The 19379-nt window shown below is 34.6% G+C and overlaps 1 protein-coding gene across 3 annotated transcripts in view; it reads left to right on the forward strand.

Moving 5' to 3' along the window:
• DCAF6 (DDB1 and CUL4 associated factor 6) overlaps positions 1-19379 on the forward strand; it is a 102130-nt gene that overhangs the window by 52100 nt on the left and 30651 nt on the right. For all 3 annotated transcript variants that reach the window (XM_032389423.1, XM_032389424.1, XM_032389425.1), the window contains 4 exons: positions 10482-10599; positions 15168-15280; positions 16643-16729; positions 16929-17256. In XM_032389423.1, the coding sequence (XP_032245314.1) occupies positions 10482-10599; positions 15168-15280; positions 16643-16729; positions 16929-17256 (646 nt within the window). The remainder of the gene's footprint in view (positions 1-10481; positions 10600-15167; positions 15281-16642; positions 16730-16928; positions 17257-19379) is intronic.

Below are 19379 nucleotides of genomic sequence, written 5' to 3' on the forward strand. Positions count from 1 at the left end.
AGGGGGAGAGTCTACACTACGAGCAAGCAGAGAACAGGATCTAGCTAAGGAGACAGAAAAGGAACAAGCAAAGAAATTGGCAGAAAGAATGCAACATCAGGGGAAAAGGAAAGTTCAAGGAGGAGATGGTCGCAGCAACATGTGAAGCAACAGTGTCATATGAAAAGGACTGAGATGTTTTTGGACGTTGGTAATATGTAGGTTATCCATTGCTGTGGCTTTGTAATTTCGGTGGTACGGTGGAGGCAGAAGCCAGATAGCATGGTTGGAGAAGAAAGATTTTTTTAAAAAGGTGGAAATATTGGTATGTAGATGATCTTCCAATAAGCTCAATTAAAAAAAAGACAGAGGACAGGTAATGTCCGGGAGGGGGGGTTGTAGTTTCAAAACAGCTTTTTTTTTTTTTTAAAGTTTACATTCTTTTCTTCATTGATTTGTATACATTATTTTAAAAATACTTTTTAAATACATGAAAGACTGAACCTAAGGCTTTGGTGCATTGTGTTATTTAATTATTATAACATTTCTCTGAATTAGAGATTGTATAAGAAGAGTAAGAGACAGAAGAATGATGAACTACTTGCCAAGGTCATACAGCCAATGAGTGAAGGACCTGGGAGTCACACTCACATCTGTTAGAGCCAGGAATCACTCTGCTAAGCCATATCCCCAGGAGCAGAGGGTGTATACAAAACTGAGCATGTTTATCAGATAAGAAATACTCCTTGTGGAAGAAGTTAAAGGTATAGGGGATAGTTGATGTCCTCAAATAATGCTCTTAGTTCAAGTTTTAATTTTGTCAAGACTCTTGTTCTCCATTTTACCCTGTAGAATGGGAAAAGTACATTTAATAAGTTTTCTTTCTGAATATATCTCTAAGGATTGTTTAACCGTATTTTAAATTTCTTATTCATACTTGTAAAGAGACACTTAGATTTTTTAAGTTGATAATTCAGTTTTATTTTACCTGACCTTGTTCATCTCACAAGTCCTCTGGTACTTTGACATGTTGTTTAATTTCCCATAGTAGTTTATAGGTTTCTTTATTGGGGATAAAAATATTACTAATTAATTAAAAATTGGGGCGCCTGGCTGGCTCAGTCGGTAGAGCACACGACTCTTGATCTAGGGGTTGTAAGTTCGAGTCCCACATTGGGTGTAGAGGTTACTTAAAAATAAAATCTTTAAAAAAGAATTTTTTAAAAATTGTAATGGACTTGCTTCACTGAAAAGTTGTTTTCTTTCAATGTTTATATACATGTTACTGAATTAGTTGATTGCAGTCACTTTTGTTTATCTTGCATTTTTGACAAAAGCACAACATTTGATAAACATGTATTTAGTCTAAACCTTCAGAGTCATAAATGCAAGCAATAGTTAATTTCTTTTATCAAAATACTTTTTAAAGAAACAGTCAAGGAAATAAGTGCACAACATGCACATTGTTTTTATCCTGTTGTAAAATACTTTCCAATATTCTGCAAATACAGGGCTTTGCGAACACACATTGACAGCCTTTCCATGCTAATTAGAAACTCCTTTTGAGTAAGCACACTGGTATCTGTCCTGCATTTTGTTTAGTTTGAACAGTGTTTTAATGAGTAGTTCTGGTGTTTCTTTTTATTTAGATCTCTATGTTAGGCCTACCATATTATAAGGGAAATAATCCTCTTCTGGCATATATTTCTCGTGCCCATTTATATTATGAAAACAAACACATTTTTTTTCCTGTTAAAAATACTTAGGTCAGCGATTTTCCCCTATTAAAACAACAACAAAAGAAACCTATGACCTGAACTTTAAATTTTTGACAGGGTATAAGAAAATCATTGTGCCTGAGTTTTAAATTTTGGCCATGACTAAAGCTAGTTGTCTATATTCATTACAGTGATAATCATTAAGTGGGAGTTGATAATGCTATTACATTTGAAACTTATGCCTATGGGCAATTGTGTATCTGTCAGACACTCTAATTTGTAGCCTTAGAAATATAAATGTTAACTCTCCACTGTATATATTGTACAAAAGCAGGCTTCCTTTGATGTTGATAAAATGTTAATTTAGAGAATGAAGCTTTTGGTTTACCAGGAACCAGTGAAACAGCTCTTACTAACTCCACTAGGGTAGATGGGAAATGGGAAAGTTGGGCCTGTCATACATTAAGTGTGCATTCCCCTAAGATCACCAAATTAAAATTTCATTTTAGTAATATCTTGACAATATCACCTCAAGCAATATTTTAGATCACCATTAAGTGTACTTTGACAATTCCGATTTTTATTAAATAAATATCTAATTATTGAAGCCTGTTCTGTTAATGGGAAGTATAAATTCAGTATTCATCATACTGGAATATATCTGTAAATACTGTATCTTAAATTCTAGAGAAAAAATAAGTTAGTGAAGTTAGACTTCATTCTCGATTTTTTATATTACTTAGAACTAATTATTACTTCATTGCTCAGAACGGAGCAACTAGTCCTCCTTTCCCCAACTACCAAGTCTGGATTCTTCCCATTAGTGATGTAGTTGATCTTTTGGAGGTTAAACCCTATTTCATTTTTATTGCGTGTATTCACTCTCATCTTAACCAAATCAGTATCTGTCTATATATCCAGTTAAATTGTGTTCTAACTCTGAATTGTGTATGATAAAAATAACTGGCATTTATTGAGTTTTTAGTGTGTGGCTGGCATTGTGTTAAGAATTTTACATGCATTATCTCATTTGTTCTAATATGATGAGTAGTAATATCCTCATTTTACTGATGAAGAAACCAAGACTCCCAAGAAATATGTAAGGACAAGAGAAATAAGTGATGGAGCCATATTTGTATGTCTCTGTTATTAATTCAACTCATATTATCTATTTTTACCTGTGGCAAGTACTGGGTTCAACACTAGGATGCATGAATGAATAAAGCTAATGCTCCCTGTGCTTGGAACATAGTGTTGATTAACACTAACAGTGTTAATAATAACAATAAGAGTTGATTAACCATAATAATAATAGCGGAGACACTTACAGTGCATAGTCTTTGTGCCAAACATTACTTTGAGCAATTTCTTCATGTTAATTTACCTAATCCACACCACAACCTTATACAGTAGGACTGTTATTCTCATTTTCCAGATGAGGAAACTGGGGCAAAGAGAGGTTAAGAAACTTGCCTGAGGGAGCCTGGGTGGCTCAGTCGGTTAAGCGTCTGCCTTCAGCTCAGGTCATGATCCCAGGGTCCTGGGATCGAGTCCTGAATCGGGCTCCCTGCTCGGCGGGGAGCCTGCTTCTCCCTCTGCCTGCTGCTCTCCCTGCTTGTGCTCACTCTCTCTCTGTCAAATAAGAAAAAAGAAACTTGCCTGAGGTCACATACTATAAGTGTTATACGTGTGGTTCAAACCCAAGCCTGGCTCTGCCATCTGTGATCATAACCGCTATGCTTTGCCTCATCTAACAGTAGAGACAGATGGTAAAAAAAAAAAAAAAAAAAGTATATATATATATATATATATATATATATATAAAGTGTGATGAGTGTTATAAAAGAGGAAATAACAAGGTTCATTGGGAAACATATAAGTGAGTCTTCGTCTCTTCTGGTTAGGGGAGGCCAAGTGAGGCATCCATGAGGATGAGACATTTAAGCTGAGGTCTGAAAGATGAGTATGAGTAAATTAGGTGAAGGGGCGTGAGTGCAGGGAAGCATGAATAGCATGTGGAGAGGCTCTGAGATAATCACGTTAGCATGACCGTGAGAATCCAAGTGTGGCTGGAGTGTGCGTGTAGCTTCAAGAGATAGGTGGAGCCCAGATTGAGAAGGACCTTTGGGACAGTTTAAGGTTTTGGATTTTAAGAACAGTAGGAAGCTAAGGAAGTATTTAAAATAGAGAATGGCCTGATCTGCTTTATTCTGAGTAGATTATGGTGAGTTGACGAGAGACCAAATCACTTAGGAAGTTCTCCTGGTAATAAAGATTTTTTTTTTTAAGATTTTATTTATTTATTCATGAGAGAGAGAGAGAGAGGCAGAGGGGGAAGCAGGCTCCCTGCTGAGCAGGGAGCCCAATGCGGGACTGGATCCCAGGACCCCGGGATCATGACCTGAGCCGAAGGCAGAAGCTTAACCATCTGAGCCACCCAGGCGCCCGTGGTAATAAAGATTTTGACCTGCTGATAGAAGTATGGCAAGAGAATGAAGAGATTCAAGAAGTATCTAGCATATAGAGTAAACAGGCTTTGATTATAGTCAAATGAGGCAAGGGATTAAGGAGGAGTCCAGAGTATAAACTGCAGTAACAACTCCAGAATTTCTATATAGAAGTGGTTTAGTAATGGCAAGCTGGTGTCTTCACAGATTTGTGGTGGTTTGGGGGAGTTACTGGTGGAGATTAACAGATGCCATTTCTAGCTGCTGCAGGGGTGACTCCCAAGTTTTGATTGAGCACAGTTAAGTGGGTGGATACTTTCTTAAATAGGTAACCCTGGAAAAGGAGTAAAGTATGGGATGCATAAAAGGAGATAGGAATCACAGGCTTGGTTTTGAATATGTTGATTTTGAGTTATCTGTGTGAGACACCCATGTGGAAAAGTCTGTTGGGCTGTGGATCGTATGGATATGAAGCTTAGAAAAGATGTCAGGGGTGCCGCTCAAGGTCATGAGTTCAAGCCCTATGTTGGGCCTGGAGCCTACTTAAAAAAAAAAAAAAAGAGGGAGAGAGAAAAATCTTTTAAAATAAAAGAAAGGTGTCAGAGCTAGAGAAATAAATTGGAAATTTTCTGCATATAGATGGTAATTGAGACCATAAAAGTAGATGAAATTGACAAGGATGAGTATAAAAAATGAGGGGAGGAAGTACAATATCTAAAACATCTCAAAGAAAATCAGAAAAATTCCCAAATTGAAGATTTTGCTAGAGGAGAGCTGGTAAAGGAGATGAAGGAGCAACCACAGAGGTCACAGGTAAAGTAGACCAGTACAATGTCATGAGATTAAGAGAGGAGAAAGTCTCAAATACAGGAGAACTGTGTATGTGAGTGCTGCCGAAAGGTCAAATAAATAGTTTCCAGAAATTCTCCACTAAATTAATGTGGAGGAGATTGATAAAATTAGTGAGAGCAGTTTCACAGGCTGATAGAGACAGAGGCCACAGTAGAGCAGGAGATGGAGAAATGGGAGATGAGAAGTAAGAAAAGCATTTCAAAACAATAAGCAAGGAGGACAGTTGCTGGAGGGGAAAGTGGTTAAAGGGTGTTCTCTGAAGCTGTCTACCTCGTTTGTTCATTTTTATTTGGAAGGACATTTTAACATATTTATCTGTTTACTATATGACAGACAGGTTTGATTTTTTAAAAAGATAACATACCTGGGGAATCAGTTACAAAAAGAGAGATACTGGATAAGGATTTTGGCAGGGCTTATGTGCCACATGGGGTGGGCATCTTTACCTGTTTTCTTCCTGTCTGTTCTCCCTCAAGACTGAATGGGAAAGAGGAATAGGGACTTTTATGCATAGAGAGCTATAAGACTTACAGGTCTGCAGCAGGTGAAAGAGAGCCTAGGTCGCATTCAGTGAAGTGACAACTACATTTCAACCCATAAATTCTAAATGTCACTGGGAATATGAAACCAGGCACAGTCTGAATCTATATGTATCCCCAACCCATGCTTAAGTTCAATTTACGTGTCTATGTTATGTGATGAAAAAAGTTCTTGGATTAAAATTAGTATAATTGACATAAAGGTTGAGTTTTGATTGCCAGGAAGAAAATTTGAACAGAATATTATTTCCAAAAGATTTTATAGGCGGGATTTACGAAGAAATACCAGTATTAAACTTGTGCTTTGTTTGGTTTTGGCTTTCATAACATAGTTTATAAAGTTAGATTACACTAGTGAGAACACTAATTTTTAGAATTAAATGTCATGTCTTGCAGTCGTGTGTTTGGTAGAGAGGGGTTTTCTGTGAAGAATCTACTCCTAGAGATAGTTTCCCCACTTTGAATCAGAATCGCCTTCTTATACAAATGATTGGAAGAACTGGGTATTCAGTAGTCTGAGGTCTGCAGAAAAGTTACATATTTCTGACCTATAAAAATGGAAGTTTTTCATTGTTCTAGAAACAATATTTGAGAAATTTGCCTTTTCTTCTGTGTAAGCTAAGTAAGTTGGGGAGCAAAATTTGGGAAGATAGTTGAACCCTATCATTGATGTGTCTACATTTTTTCAGAGAATTCAGAGAGACAAAGTTTCTTTTTAGATTTAATTTTTTTTAAACTTTTGACGTAATGGAATGAGAAGTCTCAATAAGGTCATTGCATAATAGAAAATACTTTCAGTAAAGAATATACTATTTCTAAGTTATCTCCAGTTTACCTAAGCTATTATGGGTGATTAGTGTATGATTATACAGTTATGATAGTGTCCCAGTGGCAGAAAAGATGTTGGGCAGAGTGATTCCAAACAAATTATTGTGGCCATATCCTCATTCATTATCTTCATTTTGATTATACTTTAAATTTACATATAGGATAGGTCTCCAGGGATATCCTAGCTAGAAGTCCAAAAAACATCCATATCAGTATTTAGATGATATGCAAACCTAGTTGCCAAGATAGTGTATTTTGTACTACTGTTAGCACACTTAATTTTTTGTATGTCTTTGAGCATCTTTTTTTAGAACCAAAAATGATTATAATTTCATAATGTCAGTGCACAGATTAAATGGTTCGAGTACATATGCATTACCAAAAAGAAAAATGTATTTGTGGTTCATATGTGAAAGGCTCAGAAAGTATCTGATTAAAGTTCAGAGAAGTTCCTTTCAAATTATATTCCAGACCATTCTGAAGTTTCTTCCTGAGTCAGTACACTAACCTGAAAGGGGTCTTATACCAAATCTAGAGAGGACCTTTTAAATTTGGTTCTTAATCTTAAAACTTTAGCAGTGTTGAATAAATTAAAAGCGATTTTCCCCCACTACACTGCCCTTGTGCTGAGAGCACCAGAATTTAATTAATTTTATTCTCCTATAATGTTTTTAGAGAAAGGAGAAATAGTTCAATCTCTAAAGGGCCCTGCAAGAAGATACAGTGTAGTTTTCCACTACTCTGGGGCCAAAGTGACAATTTGGGCTACCAGAACTTTTATCAGTTACATTAATATTGCTGATATGAATTAGACATTTCTGAGAAATAACACCACCAATTGATATTTCTTAACTGAAATATTTATTTAAGCAATTATTTTCCACTTCGTATTCAAGTTATTTCGAAGACAGTATAGCAAGTAGGAACTTCACATAGAAGGAAGCCTAGATGCCTAGAGTAAAAAAATCTAGCTCAGAATCACCAGTTTCATCATCCGTAAAATGGACATGGGGCTATATGCTACAAAGGTTTTAAACAAGGATACATAGATCTCCTAGGACATAGTAATGCCAAATAAATTTTAGTTACTACTATGATGGTGCTTTTATATAAAGTCATTTGTTTAGGTGAAGTTCTAACCCTGAAGGCTCTTAAATTAAAACTTCTACTGTTAAGCAAGAAATATCTTAGTTATAAATTTCTGGGTATTGTGTAAGTAAGGCTTTGAATAATACAGTTTTTAGATTGTGTTTGCTCATCCAGCTTCTAATAAATAGAGCAAGTTAAGGAAAATCTAAATGGTTACAAGTATTTTTTTCAACTACAGTAAAAATGAAACATTTAATTTTTTAGTTTTTTAAAGTTGATTTTTCTTAGACATTTCTAGCTTAAAATATGTATTTTATCAGAAAAAAATGTGAATTAATTCACTAATAAGCCAGGAATCTACATTTCTGAGAAAACTCAACGTGACAGGATGTATGTGATCAAGAAAAGGAGTATTAAAGTAGGAAGAGTAGGCTGGAACTAACCAGGAGATGAACCCTAAACTTTGGATAGATATTCTCATTAATGCCTCAGTTCTGCATTGTGTGGTGTTTCTGCCAGAGGCGGTCATTATCTATGTGCAGTCTTCAAGGAATGAACTAGACTCGGGTCTGAAGTTTGTGTAGCTAACAGAAGAGTGCATTCTGTTTATACAACGATGGGCCAGTTTTACCCAGGGCTGGTGAGTTCATTAACAACCTGAATATAGAAATTCTGTCAACTATAGTCATTTTATAAATTAAATGAGTACCACTATGTTTTACATGATTTACAATATGTAGATTATATTCATGAGAGATTAAATAATAACTTTGTAGTAGATACCATAAGGAAGAAGGTTTTAATTAACATTGATCATCTCAGGAAGCTTCTTGTTTTCTGGGAAGGGGGTGTTGTATACATTTAAATAAGATATTTTCTACACCAGTTTGACCTCCAAACAGCTCTTTGTTCATTATATTCCTATAATTACAGCATTCAAGTCTCTGTCTCTTTAATTTTACTCAAAAGAGAAAATTTTGAAATAGCATTTAAATGGCTTTTTAAAACTTCTGCTTCTGTAACTGAGGTGGATGTAAGAAATTCTGTCCTATTCTCTTATACCTGCTTTTGTTTTCTATTCCTTCTTTACTTTAAAAAAATAAATAAATAGCAAAGCACTTTATAAAGTGCTGTGAGAGATAATGAAAGAACGAGCCCCAGCTCTGCCTCTTGGTTTCCTGGATCATTCTCAGTCTTTCAGCTGTCTGTCCTCATCAGTTCTAGGTGCCTAAAGATGACCATGATTTTGGTAGGAGTGGGGACAGAAATTTCAACAACATAATTAAGAATAAGGGAAAACTATGTGTGGACATATGACTAACAGCAAATTTTTTAAAGATGGTCAAGGGTAGGACAGATGTTTTAAAAGTCCCATTCTTGATAATTTTATGTAAGCTAAATGTCTGTTAATTCAGTTATTTTATCGGAATGACGTTTGATAAAATACCTCTTGTAAAACACTGAATGTGATACCGAATCTTTGAAAGTTGTGTAATGGCTTGTTAATTTATTTCCAGCAGCTGTTTATATCAATGACATAGTCATAACAAGAATAGTACAGGAACCAAAGTGTTTTTACCATTTGGGAGGCCAGCTTTATAATTCATTGACGCTTTTATTTTCAAATACCAATTAATATCATAGGAGAGGATCTCTCGTGAGTTAGAATTGAAGGCCTAAGAACTGATAGTCCTGAGTTTGTTATCAGCTTGACTTCTCATCTCTTGGACAGAATCCTTTTCCCTTTCTACTGCAGTTCTGTATTTGAGGTCTTGTTAATTGCCCTCTCACAGGATAAAAGTTAGAGCAGAGGTTCTGTCCGATTCTCTTTTAATAAGTGCTCCAGTGTCTTCAAGAGGGATGCAAAAAAATACAAGTCCTTCATTGCAATATAAAGTGAACCTAATAACCAAAAAACCTGAGTAATTTTGGTTTTATGAAGTTGTTACTGCCTTTGTTGTTATTTTCGAAGGCAGAAGGCTTATTTTTAGTACTGTTACATCAGTTCTTGAACGGGTATCAAGAAAACAATTATATCACAGAAGCATATTCTTTCTGCAGGCAACTGGCAGAAATGTTACGTTTGATTATATATAGCAGTTTGTATTTTCTCTGTATGTTAATGTTTCCCCAAACTGTTAATCATAAAAAGAAAAAATTTTAAAGCTCTATTTTATTTTGTCTTTGAATACCCATGTACTCTTGCTGGGGGGAGACGGGGACATGCGGGAAAGGATGATTTTGGAGTGGCCTTTATCAATTTCTGTCGGATTTCTTGATTTTATTTGCTATTTACGAAGATAATATGTTGAGATAGATATATATCATGGACATCCCCTGTAGACTCTTAAGGTGAAATTACCATTTCCATAATTTAGAAAACAAATTCCTTGCAAGATTAGTCAGGAGAGGAAGAGGAAATATACTAAAACATATGGCCTTGTAGCAAGAAGAGTTTTATAAATATCAAAAGCACATCATTTTCTTTTCCTCCCCTCCCAATAGAGTGCAGGCTCTACTCCCTTTCTAGATTATAAATCTATGATTTTGAAAGAACAGAAAGAATTTGATAACCTTCAGTTGTTGCAAAATTTTCACTGAACCACTTCTTTCAGAGCCCCAGCATCTTCTCAGTGTTTCTGAAGGAGCTAATGTTAGCTATTCTTGATGCTCTAGCAACTAAAGAATAAAATAACGACCATTCCATTAAATGAAAGTACCAATTTTTAACATATTTCATTGCTTGTTAATATTCTTTGATTTCCTAATGACTAAATATGGTTCTCAAATGTGTGTAATTTTCCATCTGAATCAAAGGGAGTCATGTACACAAAGCTAGAATTTGATGCAATGCCACTTTGAAATAGTGTTTCTATAACACTTGCTTTTGAACTTTAAGTGAGAACCATAACAGATGTGAGAAAGAATTATGACAAGGACAACCTAATTTAAGTTTTATAAATTTTAGGAAATGTCATCTTTTTATTGGTTTCAGAGACTTTTTCAAATGTTTTAAACACAATTTTCAGATAACAATAATGAAAAGCTGAGCCCCAAACCAGGGACAGGTGAACCAGTTTTAAGTTTGCACTACAGCACAGAAGGAACAACTACAAGCACAATAAAACTGAACTTTACAGATGAATGGTAAGTTAATATTTTTGTAAAGCTGTTCTTAGCCTTTTGTAGGATTGTATTAGATATTATTTTTAGCACTTCATCATCTTTATGTTTTGTTTTGCTGTAATGCATTGGTTCTCAAATTTAATGTGCTTCAGAATGGCTTGAAGAGGTTGTTAAAACACAGATTACTGGGCCCCACTCTTGGTTAAGTTTGAGGTGAGATCAGAGAATTTGCATTTCTAAAAACTTCCCAGGAGATGCTGATGTTGTTGGTCCTGGAATATTTCTTCTGATAGAAAATGCAAAAGATAAAAAAAAATAATTAATCACCAATAGACCATTAGTGCCAAAAAATAAACCTAACATTTTGGAACTTTTTGCAGTCTTAGTCCTGTGTACAGGTGTGTGTGTATATATGTGTGTGTGTGTGTGTGTGTACATACACACACACACACACATATATACACATTTGTATGCATGTTTGATTTGGGGTTTTAAATTTTAATCATACTGAACATATTCTATTCTCTCCTGCATTTATTTGGCCTAACTCTGTAATAAATATTTCTACATTTCTACTTAATTTTTATAAATACATATTTACTAGCTGTGTACTGTACCATCAGTTAGATTTACCATAATTTACTTAACCATTTCCCTTTCATCAGGCAGTGAATTTGTTTGCCTTTTTTTAAAATGACGAATATCTTTGTTTACAAGCTTTTTCCTACCTTTAAGATTATTGATTTGAGATGTATTTTTAGAAGTTGAATTCTATCTAGGTCAAAGGATATTGCCAAATTATTTTCAAAGGGCTCTTCTGTCACTGCATTTCTCCCAGCAGCATAGGAAAGCACACACATGTACGGTCCCCAGGCCAGTATTCAATATCAGTATATTCATTTATTTTTAACTTATGTATTTGATTTTAAAATAATTGTCATTTTTATTTAATTGATTAATAGTAAGGTTGAACTTGATATTTTGTCTAGGTTCTCTTTAATGACATTTCTGATTATACTTATGGTTTATTAATCTAGTTAAATCTTATGTTTTAAAAAAATCAAGTTATGTGAGCTTCTTATATTCTTTCACACTGTCTCATGGCCTTATGCTTGAGACAGCATCCAAAATTTTGTTAAGTTTATTGATATATAAATATGATTTAATATATAGATAATATAATCTTTCTTAATATATAATTAGTTATATATTAATATAATTATATGATTAATATGTAATAATTATATTGATCATCTTATAACCAATATATTAATTATGTTACATAATTAATATATTATTACATTAATATATTCAATTGTATATTATTATATATTATATGCTGGTATAATATATAAATAATATGTAGTTATATATTATTTATTAATATATAATTATATGTTGATATGTGATATTATTTATTTATTCCAATTCACTGGTTTCCATTTGTGTTTATATGTGTATGTATTTTACATTAAAATCTTTGATTAAGTAGTATTTTAAAATACTATTGAAATCCTTCTATGTTCCAGAGACTATTCTGGACACTGGGAATACATCAGTGAAAAAAACTGGCCAAAAACCCCTGTCTTATTGGAACTTACATTCTAGGGGAAGATAGACAATAAACAGAGTAAATAAGGGAATTGTGTAGTATGGTAGGAGGTACTAAGTGCTATGGAAGAAAATAGAGCAAGTAAGGGGTGATTGGGAGACCTCGGGCAAGGGTAGACATCATTGAGGAGATGGCATTTGGACAAAAACTTGAAGGGTAAGGAGTGAGCCATGCATAAATCTGGAGGAAGAGCATTATAGGCAGAGAGAAAGCTAGTTCAAAGGCTCTGAAGCAGGAACAGATGGAGTACATTCAAGGAACTTTAAGAAAACCCGTGTAGCTGGAGTGGAGTGACCAAAGGAGAAAGTAGTGGCAAAGATGGTCAGCCAGGTACGTGAGGAGCATATTTAAAGGATAGAGGATGTCTCTGATGGCTGTGTAGAGACTAGGCCATAGGTAGAAGCCAGGCGACCAGTTGAAAGACTTTGACAGTAAGAAAGGTGAGAGGTGGTGAGGGCAGTGGAGATAGTAAGAAGAAACTGGATTCTAGATATATATTTGAAGGCTGAACAGTCAGTAGAATTTCTAATTTCTTTATGAGCCCTAGTGTTTGAACTCAACTTTTTATAATCCTGCATGATATCTGTGGCCCTTTTCCTTAATACGTAATTTAAGATCATAGAAGATTGTTATTCTTTATGTCTTTCCTATTCTACTCTTATGTTTCTGTATAGAAAAGCCTGATTTTTTATAAAGAATCTCACTGGAGCATTTTTTTTAGCAAAGATCTTTAGTCCCACTCTTCTTTTGAATGCTACTTTTCCTTCTCTAAAAACTGACCATGAATTACATTCTCTCATTCATTAGTTTATTTCTTTATCAAAAAGTAATTAGCTTTTTTTTTCTGATTAAGAAAGAAAAAAGAAAAAAATGGTAAAAGGAGAATTCAGGAAGGCAGTCTTTTTCATCTCTGCCAGTTTGGTGTCTTGCTTTTATTTTAGTTTCTTTGATGATAGATGAGGCAGTAGAGCACACTAAGAGCTTAGATGTTAAACTTGACAAGCTGTTGAACCTCTCTGAATCTTAGTGTTTTCATCTGAAAACGGGCATATTTAAGAGAACCTACTTCAGAGTTTTGTTGGGAAGATTTAATGAGATCACGCAGAAAAAGTCCATAGCACTTAGCACATTGACGGGCACGTGATAGGCCCAGGGGTCGGCTTTACGTTATCATCTTTTGTAAATTGCCTTTCATATCCTTTGCCCGTTTTTCTACTGCAATGTTTATCTTTTTCTTATTGATTTATAAGAACTATTTATTTATTATAAAATTAAGTGAGGATGATACCATTTGTCTTTCATTTGTTGCAAATATTTTTCCCAGTTTGTTGTTTGTCTTTCAGTTTACTTATGGTAGTTTTGCTTTATGGTTTCGGCCTGTGAGCTCATGCTTAGAAAAGCCTGTCCTTCCCAGGATTAGGGGGAAAGCTTCTTCTTATTTTCCTCTTATATTTCTGTGATTTTATATCAAAAATATGTGTTTAATGATTCTACAATTTATTCTGCCATGAAGTATGATGTAGAGGTATAGCTTAATTTTTCCACATGACTGTTCCTTTGTCCTAGTACCATTTATTGAACAATTTATTCTTTTTTCTGTGATTTAAAATGCCATATTAACATATGCTAAATATATTTACTTGGTTACATTGTCTTTTCCACTAATGGCTCTGTTTTCCTACATCAGTACTATGTTTTAGCTATCAAAACTATTATGCACTGAGCATTTTATTTATGCCTGTATCATAGCTTTCTCAATGGAAAAAAAAGATTTATATATCACATTGTCTTCTCTTTACCAAAATTGCTATATATTTCTTTCTGGTTAAAAAGAAATAACATGTTCGTTGAAAAAAAAAAATTCAGAATCTAGAGAAAAGTATGGAAAAACTCACTTGCAATAATCCTACTGAGATGACACTTAACATGGGTACACATCCTTTCTGGCATTATTCTCTGCATATATGCCCATGTAGATACGCATTCTTTTAAAAAACATATCCTATTATACATGGGTGCCCTTTAAAAAAAATCAAATTGACTTCTGCAATTAGCCTAAAAGAGTTTTTATAAAATCTTGGCCAAAAGTCCATGATAATTTGCATTGTTTATTGAGTCACTGCTATATGTCTGTAATTAACAGTTTTCAAGTACTGTAACTCTTAAGCTTTTTTTTCTTGTTCACATTTATTCTAAATCTAAGAAATTATTGCATTTCTATGAATTTAATTTTAATCTTAGTCAGATTATTGTACATTTTCCTCTATTTTCTTTCCCATTCAATCCCCACCTTACACATATGCCATGATTTATCACAGAATATTCCTTGAAAATTATTTAAATCTATCTAGTATTCTGCTCTAGCCAAAAATGCTGACAGAATTATAGTCATTATCAGGTAAGTATTAAAACTAAAACATGAAACATTATCCTAGCCTTCTGCAAAACTATGGTGCTCAATCACCTGCCATATTTGAACACAATCCAGAGTGGATGTGATCCACAGAGGGCAGTTCAAGGACCAAAGAACTATCCGGGCTCTTTTCAAGTATTAATTTAAAAGTAGCCTAGAACAACAAAGTCTGAAAGGACATATGATCGAAGTCCGTAAAACCAGGAAGAATTGGGATGCGGTGAACCATCTGTGGTGAGAACAAGAAGGGGGTCTATGTAATTAAATTAAAATTCAATAGAAATGTATAGAAATATATATCTGATTATAGAAGCATCAAAACTGTGAAGAAGTGGTGGTCCTTTGGTATTTTTAAATCTCCTTTTTAAAGTTAAAGAGGATTAGAATAATCACCTTGATGTTTAAAAGTGGTGTTTTACAAGTACTATTAAAATAATAAATCCTATATTTTATTTGTGGTGTGAATTTTTTATTCTGTTTCTCTAATTGTAAAATATAAAAATCATCCTAAAAGTTCATATTTATTAACTTCTTGGTGGAACCACTTATTTTGTTTTATGGTAGGAGCAGTACTGCCTCAAGCTCTAGAGGAAATGGGAGCCACTGCAAATCTGAGGGTCAGGAAGAACCCTTGGCCCCAGAGAGCTCTGTGCAGCCACCGGGAGACAGTGACACAAGTAAGGTGTTGTTTTGCTTTTGTCATTACGAAGCCCCAGTGTTGGATGTCCATGTACTTTTCTTTTCCTTCGGTGCAGCAGTTCTGTTTCTTGTTTTTAATAAATTTCCTTTGCCTCAGTAGTCCAGACATTACTATTGATGAACAGATAGCAAATGCAAATGGCAGGGGCCTTACACATTTCAGATGGGGAGTCACAGTGAAGCACGGTGTCTCTCTGTGGACACAGCGGCCAGGACAGTGGTCATTACACTGAAAATATGTGAGATGTAAATGTTAGTTTGAATGATCTTTACTGTTTTTATACTTAGCAGCAAAATCCAAAGTATCTGCCTTGATTTTTTCAAAGACTATGGTGGCTTGTAAAGGGGGGGAAAAATGAATAAAATTTGAATGGGTTATGAGTGAATCTTGTTTCATACAGGAAATGCCATTTAGGGACTTTTTCAGAACCTTTCCTAGAATATTTTCCATGACCATTATATGAAATTTAGTGTCTAGTACAGAGCCTGGAACACAGTAGATTTTCAATAAATACTTGGGTAAATGAAGGAATAAATGATTTCTACTTCTTATTAAATGAATAGATACCTCAATGTAACAGAGTTTACAAGAATTAAATATGTGTAAAACAACTGTCTGGTAAGCAGATGTGCAGTCAGGAGCAAAGAAGACTGATCCCTAATGGTCTTGGAGTTAAATCCCAGAAATAAATATTTTCAGTGGCCAAAACAGAATTTATAGTAGAGTCAACTTTACTATTAGTTCATGATAGTTGAGATTATACCAGATGCATGATAAAGGGATAGAAAAATACTCAGTTTTAAGTTTAGAATTTGTGAAGTTTAGCAAAAAGGCAAGACCAAGTAATGTCAATTGTGAGGGGTAATCTAAAGCAGAAATTCTTCACGAAGAGTTCATGAAGGTCCATGCGTGGGCTTTGGGAGGAGGCAGTGGGCAGGATTGCTCATCCATCCTTGATAGTGTTTGTACAGTTTGATATATACATTTGCATATACAATTTGCATTATACTGAAGGGAGGTTATATCTGAGTGTCAGAAGGTTCTGTGATCCAAAAAGGATTAAGAGGGGCGCCTGGGTGGCTCAGTCGTTAAGCGTCTGCCTTCGGCTCAGGTCAGGATCCCAGGGTCCTGGGATCGAGCCCCGCATCGCTTCTCCCTCTCCCTCTCCCCCTGCTTGTGTTCCTCTCTCGCTGTGTCTCTCTCTGTCAAATAAATAAATAAAATCTTCAAAAAGGATTAAGAGCTACTTATACAGAGGAAAGCTAGTGTTTTCAGTTAATGTTTATTTTTATTTAAAAAAAATTGGATTTAATGGTAATTTGGTTTATTTATTTCCCAGAAGCTCTTGAAGAATCATCAGAGGATGTGACAACATATCAGGAAGGTACATCTGCAGAAAACACAGTTGAGAACCGTATAGAAATGGGTGAGTTGTCTTGTTCTCTTTAGATAATTGCTTCATGTGGGAAAATAAGAAGCTGTAATTTCTGTTACTCTCTCCGGAGTTAGAGACAGATTCCAAATAGATGTGTTACGGAATTCTCCTCTTCCTATAGGGAGAGCTTCAAGTTAGATTAAACAAGGTTGCCGACATGACCAACTGTTTCTACTTTATTTTCTGACAGCACAATCAGATAAATTCACATCTGAGCCATCGGATTCCAGCTCAGGAGAAAGAAATGACTTCAATCTTGATAGCTCTTGTGGGGTTCCAGAAGAATCCACTTTGTCTGAACAAGGCAAGGAACCAGGAACTTCCGGTCAAACTAGCACTGAAGGTGCTACCAATCAGAATACCACCAGTCCTGAGCCTCCGTCACAAACAGAAGCCATCGGGCCTTTGGCTCATGAGGAAGCATTAGCCAGGGACTCTGCTCTCCAGGACACAGATGACAGTGATGATGACCCCGTCCTGATCCCAGGTGCAAGGTATCGAGCCGGACCTGGTGACAGGTTGGTAAATTTTTAATTAAAATGAACTGTAAAAAATACAATTCACAGGACTTTGCTTGAAGTCACATAAAGGAATCTCTCCATTTTTTACAGTTGCTTTCTCTAAGAGTGTCTCAGTTGTATAAACTCAGAGTTTTTTAAACTGTAAATGATTTTATGTATTACATTCTTTAAGCAAACTGCATTAAGAGGGGAATAAAAAGTCTCATTTCTCTGTATCTCCAGCACTGAGACTTGCTCCTCAATTTACAGATCAAGAGAAAGGAATGTTGAGAACGACCAACAGGTTACGTATGAAGTCAGGGTTATATTTAGCTGTCAGATTGCCCTGTAGACAGCCTGGCCTTTATCAGTTTTGTTTTGTTTTGTTTAATGTTCAGTTTTTTTAATGTTCTGCTTTTCTATTGACCCTGGTTTAAGGTAGTGTGATAGTAGTTCTCTTTTTGAGAACCTTTTGTTTTTCTGTGATTTCTACTGAATAACTCAGTTTAGAAAATGAAAAATTACACCAAATAACAAACATAACTACAATAAAGAATTGCTCATATGTTCATTACTTTTCTCATTTTTTATTTTGTGTGATCATACGAATATATCTTATTTTTAGTAGATAAGGTAAATCTTTTAAAGCGTATTGCATTCCATACTCTTCAAAAGCTGTTTCTGCAGATAATGCTATCATATCTCATTATAAGCTCTGCCCTTTCCCAGAGAATAAAATTTTATCTTTAAGTTCCTAGCTTACACAGGTGTGAAGAACCATTTCACATATTTCCATGCTCAATATACTAGTGTTCATAAAATATTCTGACATTTTTGTCAAGTGAAAAATATAGTAAAAAGACGATACACCATTGCCATTCTTTAATGGTAAATTAATGATCAAGAACATTATGACGTGGGCTTGAATCCTGGTTTTACTACTTAGCTATATTTCCTCATTTAAATTACTTAATGTTTTTGTAAGTTTCAGTTTCCTTATCTATAAAATGAGGCTATGACTATCTAGAATTGTTATAAGAATTTTTCTAAAAATCCATCAATCGTTCAGTCCTAGGACCTGTCCACTTTGAAAGCACTAAATAAATGATAGCTGTGTTAAGCACCCAAGATGTCTGTGTCTCCTCAGACTTAAAAACCAATTACATGGAGAATGGCTTTAGGGATAAAGACGGACAGAGGACAAGTGAAAATCCAGAACAGTACTGCTTGCAGTTTGGTGAAACTGCCTTTTGTAACTAGGAAAGGATAGTTCCTTTACTTATATTTAGTTATATATCCTTAGTTGTAAAGCTTCCTTTAGTTATATTTAGTCAGAATGTTTATTTGGCAATGGCATTGTTTTTAAATGTAAAGGAAGTAATCCTTCCCAGTATTTGTACTTAGAGATTAACCAAACATCTTTTCTTTACCTGCCACCTTTTGTCTTTAGCATTCTTAGTCTCTATTTTAGACAAGTAAAACTTCGTTCCATTTCTTTCCAGACCCAGAGGGATGTCATCACCACTTAATGTATACAGATAAGGTTAGCAAGCATAGCACAATTTGAAAATCAAATTGATGGTTTCTAAAATCCAGGGTGGAGAGTTAGAGTCTATAATTACCTTAAGCTTGTACATACGGCCTTTTATTTATTTAAGTGAACATATGTCCTTGCTTTTTTCTGTACTAAAAGTGATGCTAAGGTCATAATTGAAAATAAAATTTAAATATACACTTTCTAGTAAAATGGACTATATTACTTACCAGGTTTATTTGTTTAAATAAGAAATTATATATTTTTGATATTAGATAATTGCAAAAAAAATCATAATTATGTAGCATCTTCTATCCAAGCTTATTATAACACTTTTATACCAAGCTTACTTTATAGCTGAGGAAACTGAAGTGCTAGGCAGAGTTTTTGTATATTCTAGACCTAAAAAGGTTTTTTGTTTGTTTGTTTTTTTAAACACAGTAGTATAACATCAGTGAGAAGGGAGGGTTTGGTGGGGAGAGTGGGTCCTAGAGAACCTAAAACTTCTTATGGCATATTATCCTTAGTTTGGAGATATTAGCAGAAACTATAATATCTTTCTGTTGAGCTTTATCATTTATTTATCATTTTCATAATACTTAAATGA

This window comes from Phoca vitulina, unplaced genomic scaffold (genome assembly GCF_004348235.1).
Source record: "Phoca vitulina isolate PV1807 unplaced genomic scaffold, GSC_HSeal_1.0 scaffold54, whole genome shotgun sequence".
NCBI classification, from domain to species: Eukaryota; Metazoa; Chordata; class Mammalia; order Carnivora; family Phocidae; genus Phoca; species Phoca vitulina.